This window comes from Bidens hawaiensis, unplaced genomic scaffold (assembly GCF_021521415.1).
Source record: "Bidens hawaiensis isolate Kalapana, Puna unplaced genomic scaffold, B.hawaiensis_p1.1 tig00008655_1, whole genome shotgun sequence".
NCBI lineage: Eukaryota > Viridiplantae > Streptophyta > Magnoliopsida > Asterales > Asteraceae > Bidens > Bidens hawaiensis.
In genome coordinates this window covers 426,292-448,106 of record NW_027491625.1, presented here as the reverse complement: position 1 = coordinate 448,106, position 21,815 = coordinate 426,292, and the positions used below count along the sequence as shown (strand labels likewise).

Genomic DNA, 21,815 nt, shown 5'->3' with positions numbered 1-21,815 from the left:
ATGTACAAAAAGCCCAAAAAAATTTAAGCCATAATGCCGGGGGGGTGGGGTGGGCGGTGTGCCTCCGACGTTTTAACCCATAACGCCTGGATAATGTTCCGACTACGCTTGGTCTAATGTCACCTTACATTTTACTTTTCCATTAATAATAACACCATTAATACCAGTCATACTACATGTTAATCTTTTGTTAATAATAATTGCAGTCTTAATGTGAATCTTTTGTTAATTAAACTGCTTTTACAAATGAAACATTAATATTAATATTAATAAAAAACAACACTTTAGAGTTGTTCGCCGACACCTTCCCTGTGCGTTTCTCCTACCCCATTATTATTATTATTATTATTATTATTATTATTATTCATTACTCTGCAAACTAACCTTCGAATCTCTTTACTGTATGTCTTCTTCAAACACCACCGTCTAAATTCACCTCACAATGGACACAAATCACCTTCTAATTATACTTGCAGCCATCTTTGTTTCCTTCACTTTTGTTCACTCCACTACTGATCCCACTGACGGTAACCCCAAATGTTCAATCTTTATATTTATATGTTTTTTATTGCTGCTTTTGGCTTTTAAAGTTTGAATGTTAGCTTAAATTTTAAAGCTTTATACTTTTATATGTGACAGATTTTGTATATCAGATATTGGGTTTAGGATTTTAATCATTTTATGTTAAAATATATAAATGCCTAAATGTGGTTTAATTAGGGGTGTGCGGAAATCCGGAAAAACCAAGCCGAATTGGAAACCGACGGTTCGGTTTTGTGTTTCTTGAAAAACCGAAAAAATCGGACCGAGCCAATAAACTGATTTGTTGAATCGTTTATGTTTTGTAAACTTGGATATTTGTTTTATTTTTAATGTTAAGCGGTTATGTTTTGTTGATTTGGATAAGATTAAATCGTTTTAAATGTAGGTATCTTTTGTTAGCTCTTAATAGTCTAGGCGAAAATGTACGATATTCTATTAATTATTATTATTATTATTATTATTATTATTATTATTATTATTTTAAAGTATTAGGCTCAATTTCAAAAAAGTAAATTAAAGAAATCGAAAACCGAATCCAAAACTGAATTGATCCCGAAACCGAACGGTTTTGAAAGAATTAAATCATTTTAAATGTAGGTATTTTTTGTTAGCTCTTAATATTCTAGGCGAAAATGTACGATTATCTAATTATTATTAATTTAAAATATTAGGCCCAATTCCAAAAAAATAAATTAAAAAAAACCGAAAACTGAATTGATCCTGAAACCGAACGATTTTGAAGGAAAAAAAAAAACAAAAAACCGAAACTTTGGTTTTTGGTTCGATTTTTTGCCCAAGGTTGCACTGAACTTCACTTGGCACATTCCTAGGTTAAATAGTGTTTGTTTGGTTGCAGTTCAAGCACTGCAGGTTTTGTATACTTCTTTGAACAATGCTGCACAGCTAACAAATTGGAAACCTAATAATGGTAACCCGTGCGGCGAGTCGTGGAGAGGGGTTACCTGTGAAGGCTCTGCTGTTGTTTCCATGTGAGTTTGAACACTCGTTTCGTTTAATGATCGAATATTCGTGTTAATAGTTAATCGCCTAATTGGATTCATCGTTTTTGGCTCCACAGTGAACTTCCTGATTTAGGGATTGAAGGGACTTTGGGATACATGTTGTCGGGCCTCACGTCACTGAAAACATTGTGAGATTAACATTTTTTAACTTCATTAAAATTAGTCCACAAGATTATCATTTTATGAATGTCTGATCTGCCTTTACGGGTTCTGTTTTAGGGACTTGAGTGGAAACAATATTCATGACGCGTTTCCGTATCAGCTACCGCCGAATCTTACTAGCCTGTATTATTCAATCTTAGTATATCTTTCTTATTCTTCTTATTATTATTATTCCGTCGATCTGATGCTAATATGCATTTTCGAATTTCAACATTGCAGAAAGCTTGCAAACAACAATATAACTGGAAATCTTCCATACTCCGTTTCATTGATGTTTAATTTGAATTACGTGTAAGAGTCATACCATAATAAAGTGACACTCTTTCATCTTGCTAATAAAAGTTAAAACGATGCTTAATCCCTATATGTGTTGGCTTTCAGGAACCTTAGTCACAATATGCTTTCTCAGAATATTGGAGACATATTCAATAATCTTACTAGCCTCACCACCTTGTAAGTTTTAATCTTTTGTTTGCTACGCTTTCGTAATTTATATTTTCGGATAAAAGTTACATTCTTGTATTGATGCAGGGATCTCTCGTATAATAACTTCACAGGTGATCTACCAAATTCAATCAGTTCACTGTCAAGTATTTCTACGTTGTAAGTATAAATATTACAATTTTTTGCTAAAAATATTCTTTCAGTCTGTCATTAACTGTAATGATGCTTTTGCTTCTCGCAGTCACGTGCAGAACAATCAATTAACAGGTTCTTTGAATTCGCTAGCTGGTCTGCCTTTGACCGATGTGTAAGTCAAATACTCGTGTATTGCTGTCATCTTGTTATATGGCGGTTGTCTTATGCGTTACGCGTTTATTTGTACAACAGGAATATAGCAAACAACCGTTTCAGTGGATGGATACCAAAGGAGCTTCTTTCTGTTCCTGCTTTCAAGTAAAGCAATTATGTGACATTTATACGAGTTTTTAACTTTTAACTTATCATATGCATTTATTTTGTCTTTTTATTTGAAACAGATATGATGGAAATTCGTTTGATAACGGCCCGGCTCCACCTCCACCGCCATACACCGCTCCTCCTCCCGGTAAAGCTCGTAATAACCGCACCCGTTCTCCACCGTCACGCACACATACGGGGTCTGGCACGCCATCATCGAATACCAGCAGTGGAAAGAAGTTGAGCATTGGGACTATTTTAGGCATAAGTTTGGGTTCTGGATTCGTCATACTTTTCGTAATGCTTGTACTTCTTTTCTGCCTTCGTAAAGGGAAAAAGACGCAGAATACCCCTAGAAATTCCATAGTAAACCCTCCAGTCATTAGCGAGAAAGGTTCGGTTCGGTTCGGTTCAAACTTATAGGAAAATATTATAACATACTTTTATACATGACGAGTAATAATAATGTATGTTTCATGTGTTGTGCAGTTAATGCAGAAATGCAAGAACAGAGGGTAAAACCGACAGCCAGCATAGTTGATATGAAGCTTCCACCGACCGAAAACTCTACATTCGAGAATGGGAAAACCGGATCTACAAAAAGAGTGAGATCACCTATAACCACTAGCTCGTATACAGTTGCAGCTCTTCAAACCGCAACAAACAGTTTCGCTCAAGATAATATTATCGGTGAAGGTTCATTAGGTCGTGTTTACAAAGCCGAATTCCCGAACGGAAAGGTAACTGAATTTCTCGTATTGTCAAAACGAATCGGTTAACGTTGTGTTTATAGTTTATACTTTATAGACTTGTTATTTTGTGTTAGATGATGGCGGTTAAGAAGATAGATAATTCGGCATTATCACTTCAAGAAGAAGATGATTTTGTTGAAGCTGTTGCAAACATGTCACGCTTAAGACACCCGAACATAGTTCCGTTAGCTGGATATTGTGTAGAGCATGGTCAACGTCTTTTGGTTTATGATTACATTGCAAACGGAAGCTTGCAAGACGTGCTTCATTTTGCTGATGACAGTAGCAAAACCTTGACATGGAATGCGCGCGTTAGGGTTGCACTCGGGACCGCTCGAGCTCTAGAGTACGTCACAATAAGTATTTGAAATTTCTTTAATTGTTTTTTTATTTAACAGAAGCCTTTTTTCGACAGATATTTGCATGAAGTTTGTTTACCTTCCGTGGTACATAGAAACCTAAAGTCGGCTAATATTTTACTCGACGAAGAGTTGAATCCTCATTTATCAGACTGCGGTTTAGCCGCGCTTACACCCAACACCGAGCGAGAGGTAAGTTTGATACATCTGTCACATGCCGTATCTTAAATATGTATTAACGAAACCTTTAAAAATCCTCTCAAGTCACCAGATTGTTTTATTTGTAAATGAAGGTTTCTCATGCATTTAACCTGAATTCACGGATATGGGTTTCACCAACTCAGATAACCCTTAAGCGGGTCATAATCATATTAAAATTTAATCTCACCAAAAATATTTGATATGAAAATCCTATAAAATAGGGATACACTAAAAAATATCTTTTTTTTTATAAAAAATATAGATATTATTTATAACTAAGAAATAATTTTATAGTGAACAAAATAAGCAGGTCATGGGTCTCATCAAACCCAGATAGCTTTTAAACGGGTTATAACATCTTATTTATTTGTGAAACACTTTCATCATCAAACCTGAAGTTAATATTATTAACTTCCTTACAATAAATAAAATTAAAATCCAAAAAAATAAAAAAATACCAGAAACAAAAAATGAATACAACCCTCGTAATACGGGTGATAAAACCTAGTGTCATAATATAGGTATTTGAGTAAGTTTGTTGAAATTTGTACAGGTGGCGACACAGTTAGTTGGCTCATTTGGTTATAGTGCCCCTGAATTCGCGTTGTCGGGCATATACACCGTAAAAAGTGATGTTTATAGCTTTGGAGTTGTAATGTTGGAGCTTTTGACCGGTCGGAAGCCACTCGATAGGTAAGCCGTTAGTTAATGATGCTTATATTATTTTTGACTTTTTTTGAATTATTTTGTTTTCTGATATATTTGTAGTTCAAGACCGCGATCTGAACAATCGCTTGTACGATGGGCCACCCCTCAACTACATGACATTGATTCATTAGCAAAAATGGTTGATCCTACATTGAATGGCATGTATCCCGCTAAATCTTTATCTCTCTTTGCTGACATCATCGCACTTTGTGTTCAGGTAAACTTGCGAAATTTGGTTTCTACATTTCTAATATTAAATAATAAAGAAAAGTGTTTAGCATGATGTTTTTGGTGTTGTATGTATGCATATAGCCTGAACCGGAGTTCCGACCTCCAATGTCTGAAGTCGTGCAAGCATTGGTTCGGCTGATGCAAAGGGCAAGTGTGGTCAAGAGGCGACCCAGTGATGACTCGGGATTCATATATAAAACACCAGATCATGAGGCGTACGAGATGTCATATTAATATATCTAAATTATGACCCTGCGGTTTTCGCATATATATGCAAGGTCAAAGACTCAACTTTGATGATGTTGAATTAAAAAGATATGGAGTATTTATAATTGTATATTATTCCATCAAAATCTTGTCACTTGAAGTTCCATGTTAAGGTAAATATTTATACAGATGACAGGTTATGTATTTGTATGAGAGAAAAGACTTTTTTTTTTTTTTTTGACTTTTTTCAGTTCTACTTTATTATTTTTCAATGTATCATCCAAGATATTTGTGGCATTATAAATGATTTTGTGTTTATTTTATTTTTATTTTTTTTATCAATTTTTGGGCTAGATTATTTTTAGTGGTAGTATAACTTTTATTAAATAATTCTTTACTACAATATCATCATTTTCTAGATCTCACCAAACTTTTTTTTTTTTCTTGAAAACAAATTTCTCATGCTCCACCATGTGGTTCTATTATATACCCTATTGACATAAAGGAAATGAGGCATGATGATATCTTTATTGCTTGTTTATATCTTTAAACATTCTGTTACATTTTTAATAATTATTTATTGAAATGCTATTTTTATGATAGTCAAGTTAATTATATAGGAAAAGCAATTGGTCTTCTGGTTTAATGGTACGAGAGTGATGGTTAAAGTTTGAGATCTTATGGTCATAAGTTTGAAACTCGACTCAAGGGGGGTTCCCAACAGTAATTGGTTTTCTCCTTGATGAGTCAGATTTGTATCGTAAAATCAGTATGTATGGTTGACATCCCGTCTCAGGAAAGCTTACTTGGATACTGGGGTAGTTTCAAACGTTAAAAAGTTTTATTATGTAAACAAGGGATGGTATATACTTAACCTATATCATATCATAGTGTTTAGAAGTTTTTAGCAACTTTTGGTTAGGTCTCTATCAACACCATGAAGTTATCATTTCCATAAAAATAAGTTTGGAATTGCAAAATAACAAAAGGTTGAATACAAATGATTCATAATAATGTGAAGTGACTTTACATAAATAAAGCAAAAGATCATATATACACAGTCAGGCATCTACATTTTGTTTCTTTTTGGTCACAGGCAATTTTAAACTATATTTATATACTCTAAAAAACGAAACCTTTATAATAATTTGTATTCTTTTGTAATGTAATATATAATAAAATAAATACCTCTTTTTAGTAATTTATTACTCAACTTTTGAAGCACACAATTTCTAAAGGGAATTTAAAGTTGGATTGAGCTCATCGTGAGTTTTAATTATGTTTGTTGTAGTTTTAGTAATCATGAAATTTAATTTTTATCTAAATGACTAACGTTGTTCTTCAGGATATGTAGCTCGGGGGCGGTGTTGTAGCCCAAAAATCGTCCCGAAGGTGCACAAAAAACTGGAAATCGGAACCGGACCCGAAAAAAACCTGGAACCGGTTTTTATACCCGGGTTTTTAATACCCGAACCGTACCCGACCCTACCGTAGGGTACAGATAGGATATGCATTTTAGTACCCGAAAACCCGAACCGGTTCCATACTCGGAACCGGGGTTTTCAAATACTCGATCCATACCCGAAAAATAACTGGAAAATACCCTTAAAAAGTGCAACCCCTAAAAAATTCTAATCTATACCCGAAAAATACCCGGAAAAAACCCGAAAATATGGTTTTTTCAATACCCGGAAATAGGGTATTCAAATACCCGGTTCTATACCCGACCCGAACCAGATACATAGGGTATGGTTTTAGAGGCATTACCCGAACCCGACACGGGTATTGCTAATACCTGATTTTTCAATACCCGATCATACCCAAACCCGGGTTTTTCTAATACCCGATTTGTGCACCTCTACCGAAGGCTTGCCGTGAGTCAATTATAGTTCACCGACGACAAATACATGTCTCCCCTCTTGCAAAATATCACCGAAGGCTTATCGCCCGAGAGGGGGGGGGTGTTCTCGTCCTTGTTGCCCAACATTTTTAGCCCAATAAACTCAAACTCATACAGGAATGTTAAAATATCAATTCAAGTGTTAATGGTGTTAATCTATTCTATTGATTCTTGCAAAAAATTAAATTTTTGGCTTAATGGGCTTTCTATCAATCGTATAAAGACACTTAGTTAAGGTGCTGGAGCATATGGGCATGGGCCTCCAGTGGACTCTAGCAGTCTGGGACTCTGGTCTATAAGTGGGTCATCAAAAAATTGAAGTAACTTTTGTTGATATAACTAAAAACTAGGAGAAAAAAAATGAGATAGAAGTGTACATCTAAGCTGAATCATGATTTGAAATTGGATGTAAACCGATCCAAATCGGTTTGGGTGATACTAGTTCGGATTCGATCTAAAGTCTTTGACGAAGTAAACGGTAACCACGCCCTCGTTGGTGGCTTCACGCCCTCTTTGCAAAGGGAGTGATCATCGAGTCTTCCTAGTAGAGCTTTCGACTTCATATTTTAAACACTCTAGTACCACGAAATCGAGTGTTCCAAAAATAATCGGTGCTATGTCATCGAATGACCAAATAGTGAATTTAGGGGATCCACTTTTAAAAAATATTGGATGATGTGTTTACTCTTTTTTAGAAGTTGGGTTATATTTTGAAAAAATAAAGTAGTAAACAATAATTTTAAATATTTCTAAAACAAAAGAGGGTCCAACGGTCCATGACCATTGAACCCATACCTTCACAAAGTCAAGAATGGTGGGTGTGGTTTTCCATGTACGAAATTGCTTATGGCCACATCAATTCATACGTAGTTCACTCGTTTCACACCTCTTAGAGCATCTACAACATGCACCATTTCCCGAGGTCCAGATGAAGAGGCGGCCCTGCAATGGACAACAACATTACTAACCTCACCGTTGTGGAGCCAAGTTTGTCTTGGGAAGTTTGTTGCTGCAAACCTGCAACAAATTGCTGATGTGGCAATCTCCCTCTCTCTCTCTCACACACACACATATATATAGGTATATATAATATAAACACATGTTTAATATAATTTAATGGGGTTTGTTGAGAAAGAAAAGTTAGGTTTTTTAGAAAAATTTGGAATTTGATGTGTCAACGGTTGGAATTTGTTTATTGTTGTAGATGTCATTAGGTACCATTGTAAAAGTAATACCTTCTGCTTATTAATAAAAATGATAACTTATATTATTTTATTTTTTAATGATGGTCTAATTTACGGTTAATAATCTTACACCAATGTCCACTAGGTATTCAAATCCTTGACCTCTAAACGACAAAAAGACCTTATAACACACCAGGATACCATTGGACCAAATGCGCCGCGTTAATAAATCATAACATATTTGAGTTGATACAGCTAGGAAACCGAGACAGGGAATATAGAGAGGGGTATCCTCACAACATGTTTCAAACTTCCTGTTAACACAATCTCACCATGTCTAAATGAGTCTTGTACTTGTGTAACATTAAGTATGACTTCCAAATCTTGTGTACTCATTGGAGCTATGGTGAACCATGGTGGATTCACTGCCACCGCCACCCCAGTAGGCGGAAACACTGCACACATGTACGTCTCTAGCTCGTTAGCAACGTTCTTGACAGTTCTCCTTACTAACCGTGTTCCCGTGAGTGATGAAATGGTTAGTGAAGGCGTGTTTAGGTCCGATGGTTTGTTAAAAGCATGCGCACACGTTTCACCTATTGAGGTCTTGATGACTTCTGGATCAGTGTTTGGTACCGAGCATAAGAAACTCATGTAGTCCTCGAATTCTGTTACATAATCAAGTTAGTACACATTATATGAGCACATGAGTACATGACGTTAAGGTTTTAAATGAGCCGAGTTAGCTTGGGTTCTGGCTCGGCTCATTTATCTTAAAGAGATAAGATGTTGTGTCGAGTTCAGCTTGTAAAAAGCTCGAGTCAACTTGTTTATTTTTAAAATTTTGTATTTTTTATCAATTGATATCAACAAAAAAAACATATTTTTTAAATTCACAAAATGTATTATTTATCTATAGAGTTGGGAGTCTCAATGAAAGCTGCAGCACTAATAGTAGCTTTCGTTATGAGTCGTATCTTGCTAGATACGTCTGCTTGTTTGTTTATTTTAAAATAATAATTCATAAAATAAAAAAAATTGGACGTATGATATGCTATAACTTTGTGTAAATATTTAAATTCGGGCCTTAATTATTTAAATGAGTCAACCGAGCGAGCTTACCACCGCTCGGGTTTGGCATGTTTACAAACGTACTAATTTTGAGCGTTTTAAATCTTTTTTCGGGTTGTTTCCTTTTCAAACATTAGGTCGAGCTGGCACTGGGGAGGGGCGTGGAGGGGACCATCCTTGACACGATCACCCACGCAGTCCCGAAATTATTAAATATACGAAAAATCTGTATTATAAAATTTAAACCCAATTACCTAATTAAAAACCCATTTTTTATTTAAAAAAATAAAATAAATTGCACAGCCCAATTAAGCCAATTTAAAATTTTAATTGTTTAAATCCGATATAAAAACACTTTTACTAAAAGGTTCAACCTTTTTATCATCCAAGGCCTAAAAACTTTTCACGATCTCGGTGACGTCCTCGTAAAAAACAGTCATACCTGACGTAAAAACGAGCCCTGGATCAATAGCTTGTGCGGGTCTAACCAGACCCGCACCATGATCAAAATGCGTAGACCGTTGCAAGCTATAAATTCCCTGTCCCTGGGCCATTATCGGCTGCCCCCGGTTATCATAAACACTCGCAGTAGTCGCCATTGCAGAAGCTATCATCGAAGGCGACCACGAAGGATACCGTTGCTTAATCAACGCAGCAATCCCCGCAATATGCGGGGCCGCCATACTAGTTCCCGACACCAATCCAAAGTTATAACCCGAAAGAATCGGAGTCTTGACACTCATTGGACTCCATGCAGCCCAAATGTTATGACCAGGTGCTATAATATCAGGCTTTAATAAATCAAATGGCGTTTTTTCGACGTTGATAATGTTTGGTCCTCTTGATGAATACCTTGTAACGATCGGATACTTCTCGTTATAATTAGCAACCCTTCCTTCACCGATCGCCGCACGCGCATTAAACGCTGTCACAATGTTGTTATTATTATTATTTCTATGTGTTTGTTTTTCATAGTAGTCTAATATTATTTGTGCATCACTAACTTTGGGTATCATTATACCCGGAATAGCGAACGGGTAAGAATCCGCTATGAAATCGCCTAGTTTAGGATTTGCAAGGAACACGAAACCCGTAAATCCCAACGTTTTAGCCGTGTTCATGATCTCGGGTATAGATGAAGTCCCATTCAAAAACCCTGATGAAAACATGCATACCACAATGCTTCGGTGTACAATAACGGGGTCTAGCGCCTCCAGATGCTGGCATTCGTCGACGAACTCGGGTGTTTTTGGGAAATCTCCGGTTGTTAAGATTGCGTCTTTAGCTAAAACTAGTTTAGACTGAAAAAACCGGCTAAGCGAACTTGGTGTGGATAAGCCAATCCCTTCGAGTTTTTGGCCGTTTCCGAGGACTAGAGTGCCCGGGTAGGCTCGGTCTGTGTTGCAGGCAGCTACGCCTACGGCCCATGGGCTGTATGAGGCGACGGTGTATGGGTCTGGACCGCGGTTGCCAGCTGCTTGAACCACTAATACGCCGGCTTTGCGTGCGAATAACATGAATATGTCAAACATGCTTAGCATGGTGAGTTTTTTGTTTGATGGCTCATCTGGACCTATGGAGAGTGTTAAGATGTCAACTCCATCTTCTATTGCCTGTAACGGAAAGTTAACGTACAAATTAAATTAATGTGCTGACTGTAAGAATCAAATAGTGTAATTATATATACAATTGTAAGAATCAGGTAATGTAATTATATATACAAGTATGTTGTATATTACACTATACTATAATTACAATATGTTGTATATATAATTAGACTACTTGATTCTCACAGTTATCACATTAATTTAACAGTTATCACAATTATCACTATAATTACACTATGTTGTATATAAATTAGACATGTTAATTTAATTTGTATTTTATCTAAACCTATAATGGTAAATATTATAAGTTTGTTGGTAAGCATAAGTCATAAGTAGGTGGGTGGGGGTGATTCTTACTTGATCAATTGCTGCAAGTACATCTGCTTGGGTTCCCATAGTTGGATATATGGCTTTGTAAACAGCAATTCTGAGTCAAAATGATCTCACACGTAAGTCAAATGTATTATGACAATGTAGAAGGTACAAGGTTAAGGGGTTGGGTGTTAAAAAAATGGGAGAATTCTGAAAATAGTCCTTTTTAGGAGAGGGATTTTGAAAATAGTTTAAAATTTTTTGAATTCTAAAAATAGTCCTCCGAAATCTATCTTCCACGTGAGATTGGGATCGTGACGTGAGTTTTGGTTGACGAATCACAAAAGGACACGTGTAAAGTTGAAGATAAACTTTAAGTGAAATCTGTCTCGGCTAATAGTTTTGTAGTCAAAATAGTCTTCTGGAAAACCACAGGTTTGGAATGAAAGTTGTCCGTCACGTGAGGTTTCAAAAAAGATGATTTTCGCGTTTTTTTGAAATGCATCTCCTCGGACGCATTTCAAATGAATTTCGTCTATTTTTGCATAAAAGACGTGTTGTCAGAAAAGATTGATTTTGTTACAAAGTATTTAATTCGATGGTTTTTTGATGAAACTTATCTGTTCTTGCATAAAAAGAATAGATATTAGAAAAAGTAAATTTATCCACCCACGGCCATCATTCACCACCCACCGCCATCATAACCACCACCACCACCCACGTCCATCATCAACCACCACTGCCCACCACCATCATCCACCACCATCACGCCCACCGCCATCATCCACCACCGCCCACCGCCCACCACCACCACTGCCCACCGCCATCATCCACCACCATCACCACCATCCACCACCATCATCAACCACCACTGCCCACCGCCATCATCCACCACCATCACGCCCACCGCCCACCGCCATCATCCACCACCGCCCACCGCCCACCACCACCACCACCCACCGCCATCATCCACCACCACCACCCACCGCCATCATCCACCACCACCACCCACATTCTTAACACTTGCCATATTTTTAAAATTTTTATAAAAATCATCTAAGGAGATTAAATTCGTTGGGAAATTATTGTTTTTTTAATTTTTTTTGAAAATCAACTAACAAAACTAAGTTCACTGAAAAAGTATCGTTTTGTTTTCCATCTTTTTTGAAATTTCACGTAGTAGACGAAATTAATTTGAAATGCGTCTAAGAAGATGAATTTCAAAAAAACGCGGAAACCGATGAGTTTAAAACCTCACGTGACGGACAATTTTCATTCCAAACCTATGGTTTTCCAGAGGACTATTTTGACTACAAAACTATCAGCCGAGACAGATTTCGCTTAAAGTTTATCTTCAACTTTACATGTGTCCTTTTGTGATTCGTCAACCAAAACTCACGTCACGAATCCCAATCTCACGTGGGAGATAGATTTCGGAGGACTATTTTGGGAATTCAAAAAGTTTTAAACAATTTTCAAATTCTCTCTCCTAGAAAGGACTATTTTCAGAATTCTCCCTAAAAAAATCCTAATCTGAATGTGAATCCGTATTCAAATATCCAAAAATCCGAATCTGAATTATCCGAAAATTTGGATATCCATATCTCGGATATCCGAACTTTCGGATTCGGATAGTGATTTTGAAAATTTCCGGATAGTTCGGATATTCCAACTATCCGAAATATATTTATTTATTTATTTATTATATACTAAATACTAATATATAAATTTCGGATAATTTTTGGATATTTCAGATCATTTTTCGGATATTTTGGATACTTTTTTGATTTTTCTGATAATTTTTTGGACATTTCATTATCCGGATAGTTTTTCAGATATTTCGGATAATTTTCGGATAGTTCGGATAAATTTTTGGATATTTCGGATATCCGAATAATTTTAAAAATGGATTTTTAATTTTTTTTATAATTGTTATTTTTTTAGATTTCGGATATATCCGGTTCACTATCCGATAATTTCGGATATCCGAAATTTCTGATTCAGATTCGGATAGTGAAACTAAAATCCACTATCCGAAATGTCCGGATATTCGAAGTTCGGATATCCAACTTTGAACACCCCTACATGTTGATATTCTGTTGAAACCGATTAAATTGAAAATACGAAACTGAATTGGTAATTTAGTTTTCGGTTTCATAAGACCAGAATTCACTTCAAACTGAACAACCAAAATAAAACGAATAACTAACAATGGTTATATAAGTTTAGTCTTTTGTCATTTAGTACAATTCATTTAATTATTGTTTTAGTAAAATCTTATTTAGCCAAATCCAAATAAGCCAAATAACAAACAATGGCTAAACTATTTGAATTTGGTTATATAAGTTTTGTAGAAATAAAGTGTATTGTTTCGAATTCGGTTTTAAACTATTTGAATATGGTTCAGTTCAGTTTTGGTTCGATAAAAGGTTCTTCAAACCATCGACTAACCAGAATCTATGAACACCCCTAAGAATATTTAACTTTTTACCGTGCACATGGCGCCATCCCACTGGCTCGTCCATAGTTGAACCCATTGACAATCACTGGAACCCCATAATTTCCAGCAGCAGTTGATGCCACATGACTGAAAAATAAACCATTCTAGTCATCTTATGAAACATTTCACATATGCTTAGCAAAAATATATGTCTACCTTTTATATTTAAAATATTATAATATAAGGGTACAAAAGGTAATTTTACAAATATTAATTAATGAACATAATACGTAAACATTTTACCTGCCATGTCCAACAGCATCATAGGGAGACAATATATCAACAGAAGCATTAAGATTGCCTCTTGCTTCTGCCCCAGCCGAAAAGAACCGAGCCGATATTATCTTCCCATTGCATGAACTCGCAGGAAACATAGGCCCCTCCTGACAAACACTCGGAAACCTAGTGATGTTACCATCCCTCGAGTTATATTCAAAGCTCGGGTGAACTGGATTAATACCCGTGTCAACAAAACCGATCACAATCCCTTGTCCAGCGTTCCTCGGTCCTCTTCGTGCACGCCAAACTCGTTGTGGCAAGCCTAACAACTTGGGGCTATGGGTTGTCATCATTTTAGCTCCTCTATCTTTTTCAATGAACTTAACATGTGGTGACTTGTTTAACTTGTTGGCTTGAGTAGGGGTAGTATGGACAGAAAAGGCATTCACAATGTGGTTGAAGCTATAAAGCTTCTTGTAAGCTCCTTCTTCTAAAGTGGTTTGTAGAAGTTGATCATGGAAGTCTTCCAAGTACTTTGCATGACGAGCCTTTAATATTTCACTACCAAAATATAGGAGAATAACACAAGTTTTAGGGAAGAGGTAGTGATCAAAATGTCCATTTCATTGGTAAATACGACAAAATGTTCATTTGACCAGGTAACTTTTTAATTATCACATGACAGAATGTTTAATAAATCAGAATCTGTCATGGTAATAAAACTATTGCGTGCTTGTTTAAAAAAATTTGTTGGAGCCGACGTGATTATTTATGGCGAGATTATTTTGAATCATGACGAGATTTATTTGGTGTTCAATGAGAATTTATCCTGCCGTCCGAGGAGATTATTGGCTTCCAATGAGATTTTTCACCTTCCAACGAGATTTTTGGAAAAGTGGTAGTTAAACATTCCTAGCTTCGAGAAATAATTAAAAGAGATATTTTTTCGCCTTTCAGCGAGATTTTTGGACAAGTGGTAGTTAAACATTCCTTCGAGGAAGAATTAAAAGGTAATCGGGTTGAGGAATTTTAAGGTGAATATTAATGGTAATGGTTAGCAAATGAACATTTTGTCGATATTGACCGGTCAATCAGATATTTTGTTCAATTTTTTAAAGCTTTATTATGTGTTGTATATCCATAAAACATTTTTATAAATATGATTAATGATTTTCTAAAAATGTTATCAAAATATCATTGGTAACAGACTTGGATATCAACATATGCATAATAAAAAATAAATAAAATAAAAGGTCAAATATGAGATTATATTTTTTTGATTTACTAATATCTTCACATTTATTATTAAAGAATTTCAATCTATTTACTTATTTTTGTTCAAAGCAATATATTGAGTAGGGTTTCAAAACCAGACTCCCGAATATATATAGAAAAATAATAACGAACTAATCTTCAAAAAGTTGACGGTTTTAATCAGTGTTTTCAAAACCGAACTAGCCCGGTTATTCAGATTCGGAACTGTTGGTGTTATCATTGATTTCAAGCTAACAAACTACGTTCGTTAACCATTTTTGAAAAATAGTTTTTTTTCCTATGCAAGCTATACATATTAATTGATTAACTAAACACCAAGCATTAACAAAGATTTATAGAGTATGATATATATAAAATGATGATAATTAGCACCTTGATTGATCGGAATCAAGCTTTTCGTCGGATTGAAGGGAACCAGGGCCATCTTGTAAAAACGCAACCGGTGGATCACCTTCCACCATCACTAAGTATATATCTCGTTCTTCTCCAAAACATATGGTGCAAAACAAAAGGAGAACAACAAGTCGAAAATGTTGAGAAACCACCATGGTTAACTCAAGGAAGATAGTTGATGGTGATGATAATAATAAAGAAATAAATAGTTAACTTGTTTTTAATGTGAAAAAAAAGGTTGCTAATCAGCTGCCTTTTTTTTGTGTAACGGTTGCGTTGTGATGATTAAAAACGCATTTTATGTTCATGTTTCTTGTGAAGAAGGTCGAGTCATAGATTAATTAATTCAACTTAATAACTTATTTTAATTAGTTGTGAAGTATATGAAATTGTAGTTGCATTTGCTATATATATTATTTTTCTTTCAACTTTAGTTCCAGATATTTTAGGAAATGAGTATTCCCAACAAACGAAACGGTAATGTTTAAACAATATTACCTAGGTACTCTCTAGTTAGTTATTATATATGGAATGAGCACGTACTATGTGCTGATATGGGAAAAGACTGTGAACCTTATACATGAATGTAAATGTATGTTCTAACTAGTGGCGAAACTTGGATTTTGTTTCCCTGCCTGTCGTGGTGTTTGTGTTGGTTTTTTTTTCTTTCTTTTGGGGGGGGGGGGGGGGGGGCTCAGTCACCATAAACCTGGTCCATTGTACATTAAGATTTCCAATTACATAAAATTGATTTAAACAAAAAAACTCGTAAATTATAGATACTAAGATTAATAATATCATCAATATTGTCGTCACAATAATGCATTATCCAAAAGAGTACAATCTTATCATGAGAAGAAGACATGCTCAAGCAAAACACTCAAGAAAAAATCTCAGTATAATTAGATTATTTGCTACACTAAAACCCATCCTTCCAACATGCAGTAGTAGTTAGTATGTCGTTTCGGCTTTCCTCTCATGCTTTCCACACACTCAGTTATCCCAACGCTACAATACCTATCATTCTCACATGTATGCCTAGTCAAAATGCCACATTAGCTTCCACTTATTCTCTCACAAACCCATTTTACCACAACTCGACAATATACATATTTCCCACATGTAGCCCATACTATATCTATTAAATACTACGTGTGAGAGAAAAAAAATGGAAAGCGACCAGATATAACCTAAGGGCAGGAGCTATGGATTGTACATGGATACCTCAAATGCAACATGTGGGAAGGGCCTCCATATCATCACCGGTGGGCTTCTTTTACCCGCGTTGAAGACCGTCTAACAAGTAATTTAAAACAAGGCATGAGAATTTTATCTAGAAATTATTATGAGCTTTCGAGTTAAATATATTAAAAAAAAAGATTGAATTTTCCCTATAAAATGAGAAGTTCTCTTGTTGGAAAATTATCCACAAAAATCCTCTTGAATACCCCTTCATCATAGAAGTCCCTTTCAGTGGCGGAGCCACACTATCACCACCGGGTTCGGTCTTCGGCCGAACCCGGTTTATATATAACCTATATTGTTAAATTAACGAGCGACCAATTCTTTTTCGGCGAGCGAACCTATTATTGTTTTAAAAAAGTATATTCGAATCCATTGATTATAAAAAGTTTAGTTAATAAGCAAATAAAAACATCGGCCATCGACTCAGCAACCGATCAACTTTTTTCTTCGCCGTTCGCTTCAAGGTTTCAACCATCGCCAACAACCAATACCTGTTGGTCTATCGTTTGAGAGTTGTTTTTCTTCAATGAAGCATGTGAAGTCGGATTTGCATAATCATTTGGGTGACGATTATATAAAGGATGTTTGTATTTGTTGTATTGAGAATGAATTCTTTTTCAAAGTCGCGATTAGAGATATTTTTCAAAACATGAAAACACGTAAGAAAAAGTTATAATATGCAATATTTGTATATTTAATGACTTCGTATTTTATTGAATGTTAATGATATATTTTTAATATGATAGTTATATTGCATTTTATTTATCTAACCGAATGATCAACCCAACCCGACTCATTCGGGCGCGAAAACTTCGACACCGGAAAAAATCAAGCATCAAAAATTCCAAACCCATAGAAAAAAGTTTTTGGCTCCGCCACATAATGAATGACACATTGTCCCAAAAGAGAATGTATTCTCTCAACAACTTAAAAGAGTAGAAAAAAAAATATTTGAAGTATAAAAGATTGTGATTCTCCTATATAAAAAGTTCTATAATATGAAAATTAAATAGGTTTGAAAATTATGTTAATAATAGTTAATAAATATAAATGCTTATTTAACAAAAAAAATTACAAAAGGATATATATAAACAAACTCAACGGCTATAGATGAAACATAATTGAATATACATAAACAAATTAACATTAATTTACGGACGACACTTGTATTCATATTCATTAACATTGAAAAAAATATATGTGTTTATGTTTGTTAGTTATTAATGAAGTTGAACAAATAACCTTTCGAATACTTAATGAATGGTTCAATTATGTCCACATTTTACAAATCGTATGTAATTCTTGATACAAGTACTATTTCTCTTTAAGAACTTATACTTGTATTAAAGTAGTTATTCAACATTCAATGTCAACATAGGCAAGCTAAACATGAAATACATTACTACTGGCAGTAAGCACATAAGTTACATAACAAAGTCTAGATTAATAAATCAAGTTCTAAGGACAAAGGAGAAACATTAGAACCAAGAGGCATAACAACCAACAGTTGGCAAACATGTAAAATCCTTATCCGTTCAATCGTGTTCATACGCAGACCGATCATTTTGCTCACACACATTAATTGCATTTATTTTTGATAAACCTAGAGAAGCGAAACGTCCATCGGATAAGGGTTCCCAAGGATGTTCATGTTCTCCATGAAATAGTGAGGGTGAGCAGCATCCATTACCACAAACTGCATGTCTTCGGACGGCTTCCAGTGTCGTTTCCTTTGGTTTATGAACCAGTTGTTTATTTGCTTCTGGTGTAGTCCAGTGGATTCAGCAAGTGCCAGCTTTTGAGCCTCCTGTACGTATTATTAATCAACTATATATAAGGACACAACTAGTTTAATTATAAAAGAGTCCTAATAAAACTCCTAGTTATGGTACAAACATAATTACCGAAGGGTATGGCCATTTGTAATGCCTAGTCCACCAGTCAAGCAATTGTTGGCGAGCCTCTTTCGGTAACTTCCCTTTCTTTCGCTTCTTCATGAACTCTTGCTTGAGACTACCTAAATAACCGCTATATTTGCGCAACAGCTGACCCTTCAATTCTCGATCTTCCGCTTGAGGATCTACCAGATTGTTATTCACATCTACCTCTTCATCAGATGATCCATTTTTGTCCATACCTCCTTCACCACCAGCTGATTTTTACATCAAATTATTACAGAAATGAATTTAGGCACAAAATTAGTCCTCGAAAATGCTATAACACAGTTATTTTGATGCATAAGAAATTAGTTTCTTTAACCGGAAGCAGCCTCTCTATCCCTATGGGGTAGAGTAAGGCTGTCTACATCTTACTCTCCTCAGACCCTATCATAGCTTTGCTATTGGTGGGATATACTGAGTACGGTGATGATAATGATGAAGATATTACATTCATAGCATATTGTTTTATTCAGTATGGGGGTCTTCTATAAAAATGACAAAGAACCTTAAATGGTTGCTTAAGCCATACTAATATCAGATATGAGATTGAGTTGTATTAGCTCATCACTAGAACCCTTACTTTCTCTACCCATTCTGTGATCAAAATAGTTTAATCAAAGGACTCAGAACCAAAAACAAATACAGATTTTGCTCTTTTGGGGATGGAAATGCAAAAAAAAAAAAAAAACACTTATGTTAATTAAAACAAAAAAAACATAACAGGGTAAAAAAAAGAATGTAATTTAACCTGATTTTGCCAAGAAAAGAGACATAAATGTACTTGAGTATATCAACATATGAGGGGTGAAAAACTGGAAACTAGTACAGTCTATTTCACTAGTAAAACAGTGCAAAGCTTCCAAGGTGGAGTGAACAATTCATCATAATAGTCCATACACATAGATACTTAGGGTCCTCCCCCTACAAATGTTTACATTACACATGCATGATGCATGTGGATCAAACATAGCAAGCACCATAGGGTCATAAGATAGATCATTCATGAGCCTTCATATGTCCAAAGATGTTTCATGTAACTTATAGGAAAATGTTGAACAATAGAAGAAATTAAAGAAACTTTCACAAGAATTATGATTTAGAACTGTAGGTGAACTATTTGTCAATTCTTGGAAGATGTGTTTACACAAGATTTGATAAAAACACTTAAATACTATTCTTTTTGGTCATTGCCATTTGAAAAAAAAAGTTTTAAGATAATAATAATATTTTATTTTACAACTTTTATATAAAATCAAGTTTAATTAATCTTGTTTATTATTACTAGAACAAAGAAGAGAGATCTAGAGAGAGAAAGATGCACCAGAATCTGAAGTAGAAATTGAGATGGCTCTGAATTGTGATTCAATTCTTGAGAGAAAAACCATGGCTTCTTTAAAGGGTTTTGATAGTTCTTGTTCATATTTAATGAGCATCTCACAATATGCTTCCATGAATTGATCAAGAGCTGGATCTTGTCCAATAATTGTCATATTATTCATTCCACCACCACCACCATCACTAGTACCAGCACATCCTGACCGACCGGACATTGCGGCTACTACCGATGCTCTACAAGCTTCCTCTAGTCTTTCCACAACTTCAGGTGGTGCTCCTATCTGTTTTTTTTATTTAAACATCAAGAAAATTGTATTATAAAATACCTAACCAAAATTAAAAAGGAGTTACATATATAAAAGTGGATTTTTCATTCACTTGATCCCGCTAATATTAACCTTACTATTCCTATTACGAATCCAAAAATAAGAATAATGAATAATCGTCTCCAAATTAAGTTTTTTTTTAACTTCATTAGCTCCTATATCTAATTCTTTCAAAAAAATTTTCAATAATAACACAAAAATACATGATTTTAAGATGAAATATCATATTTCTTTTATTTGTTTTTTGCATTGTATGGTTTCTTGAAATTAATTCTCTTGAAGAGATTATATTTAGGTGCCAAATGAAGAAATGACAAATAAATGATGTCACATATAGAAAACACACAAATCAAGAAATCCAATCCCACCTCCGGGTTTCTTCTACTACACTACTAAATGAAGCAGTAGTAATAAAACACACAAACCCCCTGAAAACATAGTCACTTCACTTGTCACAAGATTCATAATCTTGATTCTTGATTGACTTGGCTCTTAGATTTCATTTCTTGTAAAAAATGTGAAATAATAATATAGATCTAGAGAGAGAGAGAGAGACCTTTTGGCAGTTGAGATAAGCTGATAAAAGACGAGGGTAATGAGGATGAGACATGATCTTAGCTTTAACAGAAGAAGAGGGGTGGTTCATGAAACCTAAACCTACTCCATGATCATTGATATTAATGTTGTTGTCTTGAAGCATCATAGAAGAAGAGTAAATTAGGTTATTGTTGTTGGTGGTGGTGTTATATGGACCAGGTTGAGTTGAAGCTGGAAGACACAGTGATCCAATGTTGTTATTGTTATTATTATTATTGTTATTGTTATTTCTATTACTGCTGCTATTTAAGTTGTTGGTGTCTCCAAAACTTATCAAACATGAAGAAGTACCACCTCCATCTCCACCACTCTCCATCTCTCTCTCAAAACTTTTTTTTTGGGGACTAAACTTACTGTTTGTAAAGATATGTATCACAAGTATGGGGAGGTACGTGTATATGTATGTATATTCTAGAGAGAGAGAGGTGAGGTTTGGCTTACATGATGAGAGAGAGAGTGTTCTCCCGAGATTTAAGCTTACAAAAGTGGTGTTTTTAACCTTTTTTACTGAAAATCCTAAATAAACATAAGGCCAACTATTGATCTTTCAAAAAGTAGATAAAACTGTGTAATAAAAAGTGAATTACATGAAAATGTACCTATCATATATATGTATGTATTTTGTGTTGCATATTGAGAAATCAGTTTGGTTCTGAAATGGTAGCAGGTTTTTTTTTTATAAATATATATGTTTTTAAGGAATATAATAAATATTTATTTTGTTTTTCCAGTGGCCACCCCAAACCCACTAAAGCACACATAAGATCTATCTGGTTTTGGTTGAGTGATCACGAGTCGAGCAGTTGGTGAGCTACTCGAGCTCGGA

The 21,815-nt window shown here is 35.0% G+C and overlaps 3 protein-coding genes across 3 annotated transcripts; 1 reads left to right on the top strand and 2 right to left on the bottom strand.

Moving 5' to 3' along the window:
* Positions 1-391: 391 nt before the first annotated feature.
* Positions 392-5,410, top strand: LOC143529731 (protein STRUBBELIG-RECEPTOR FAMILY 8-like). Its single transcript, XM_077025458.1, has 16 exons — positions 392-527; positions 1,400-1,532; positions 1,622-1,693; positions 1,785-1,850; positions 1,947-2,018; positions 2,109-2,180; positions 2,259-2,330; positions 2,413-2,478; positions 2,559-2,624; positions 2,708-3,021; positions 3,117-3,367; positions 3,454-3,725; positions 3,795-3,930; positions 4,493-4,632; positions 4,708-4,864; positions 4,960-5,410. The coding sequence occupies exons 1-16, from the start codon at positions 443-445 to the stop codon at positions 5,110-5,112; spliced, it is 2,127 nt and encodes a 708-aa protein (XP_076881573.1). The 5' UTR covers positions 392-442; the 3' UTR covers positions 5,113-5,410.
* Positions 5,411-8,424: 3,014 nt separating this feature from the next.
* LOC143529700 (subtilisin-like protease SBT2.4) lies at positions 8,425-16,264 on the bottom strand. Its single transcript, XM_077025435.1, has 7 exons — positions 16,256-16,264; positions 15,526-15,707; positions 13,903-14,451; positions 13,651-13,746; positions 11,205-11,274; positions 9,683-10,853; positions 8,425-8,837 (listed from the first exon to the last, which is right to left on the bottom strand). The coding sequence occupies exons 1-7, from the start codon at positions 16,262-16,264 to the stop codon at positions 8,425-8,427; spliced, it is 2,490 nt and encodes an 829-aa protein (XP_076881550.1).
* A 2,025-nt stretch (positions 16,265-18,289) lies between these two features.
* Positions 18,290-21,578, bottom strand: LOC143529710 (homeobox protein knotted-1-like LET6). Its single transcript, XM_077025442.1, has 4 exons — positions 20,949-21,578; positions 20,053-20,347; positions 18,696-18,943; positions 18,290-18,598 (listed from the first exon to the last, which is right to left on the bottom strand). The coding sequence occupies exons 1-4, from the start codon at positions 21,303-21,305 to the stop codon at positions 18,395-18,397; spliced, it is 1,104 nt and encodes a 367-aa protein (XP_076881557.1). The 5' UTR covers positions 21,306-21,578; the 3' UTR covers positions 18,290-18,394.
* Between the last annotated feature and the right edge of the window lie 237 nt (positions 21,579-21,815).

Excerpts from the sequence above, each read along its gene's own strand:
- LOC143529710 (XM_077025442.1), bottom strand. The coding sequence starts at position 21,305 with ATGGAGAGTGGTGGAGATGGAGGTGGTACTTCTTCATGTTTGATAAGT. Across the intron at positions 20,348-20,948 it reads CTTATCTCAACTGCCAAAAG|ATAGGAGCACCACCTGAAGT; the intron begins GTCTCTCTCTCT and ends TAAAAAAAACAG. Across the intron at positions 18,944-20,052 it reads AATTTCTACTTCAGATTCTG|CTGGTGGTGAAGGAGGTATG; the intron begins GTGCATCTTTCT and ends TGTAAAAATCAG.
- LOC143529700 (XM_077025435.1), bottom strand. Across the intron at positions 11,275-13,650 it reads GGGATGGCGCCATGTGCACG|AATTGCTGTTTACAAAGCCA; the intron begins GTAAAAAGTTAA and ends ATTTTGACTCAG. Across the intron at positions 8,838-9,682 it reads AGGGCTCGTTTTTACGTCAG|AATTCGAGGACTACATGAGT; the intron begins GTATGACTGTTT and ends ATTATGTAACAG.
- LOC143529731 (XM_077025458.1), top strand. The coding sequence starts at position 443 with ATGGACACAAATCACCTTCTAATTATACTTGCAGCCATCTTTGTTTCC. Across the intron at positions 2,625-2,707 it reads CTTTCTGTTCCTGCTTTCAA|ATATGATGGAAATTCGTTTG; the intron begins GTAAAGCAATTA and ends TATTTGAAACAG. Across the intron at positions 3,931-4,492 it reads CACCCAACACCGAGCGAGAG|GTGGCGACACAGTTAGTTGG; the intron begins GTAAGTTTGATA and ends AAATTTGTACAG.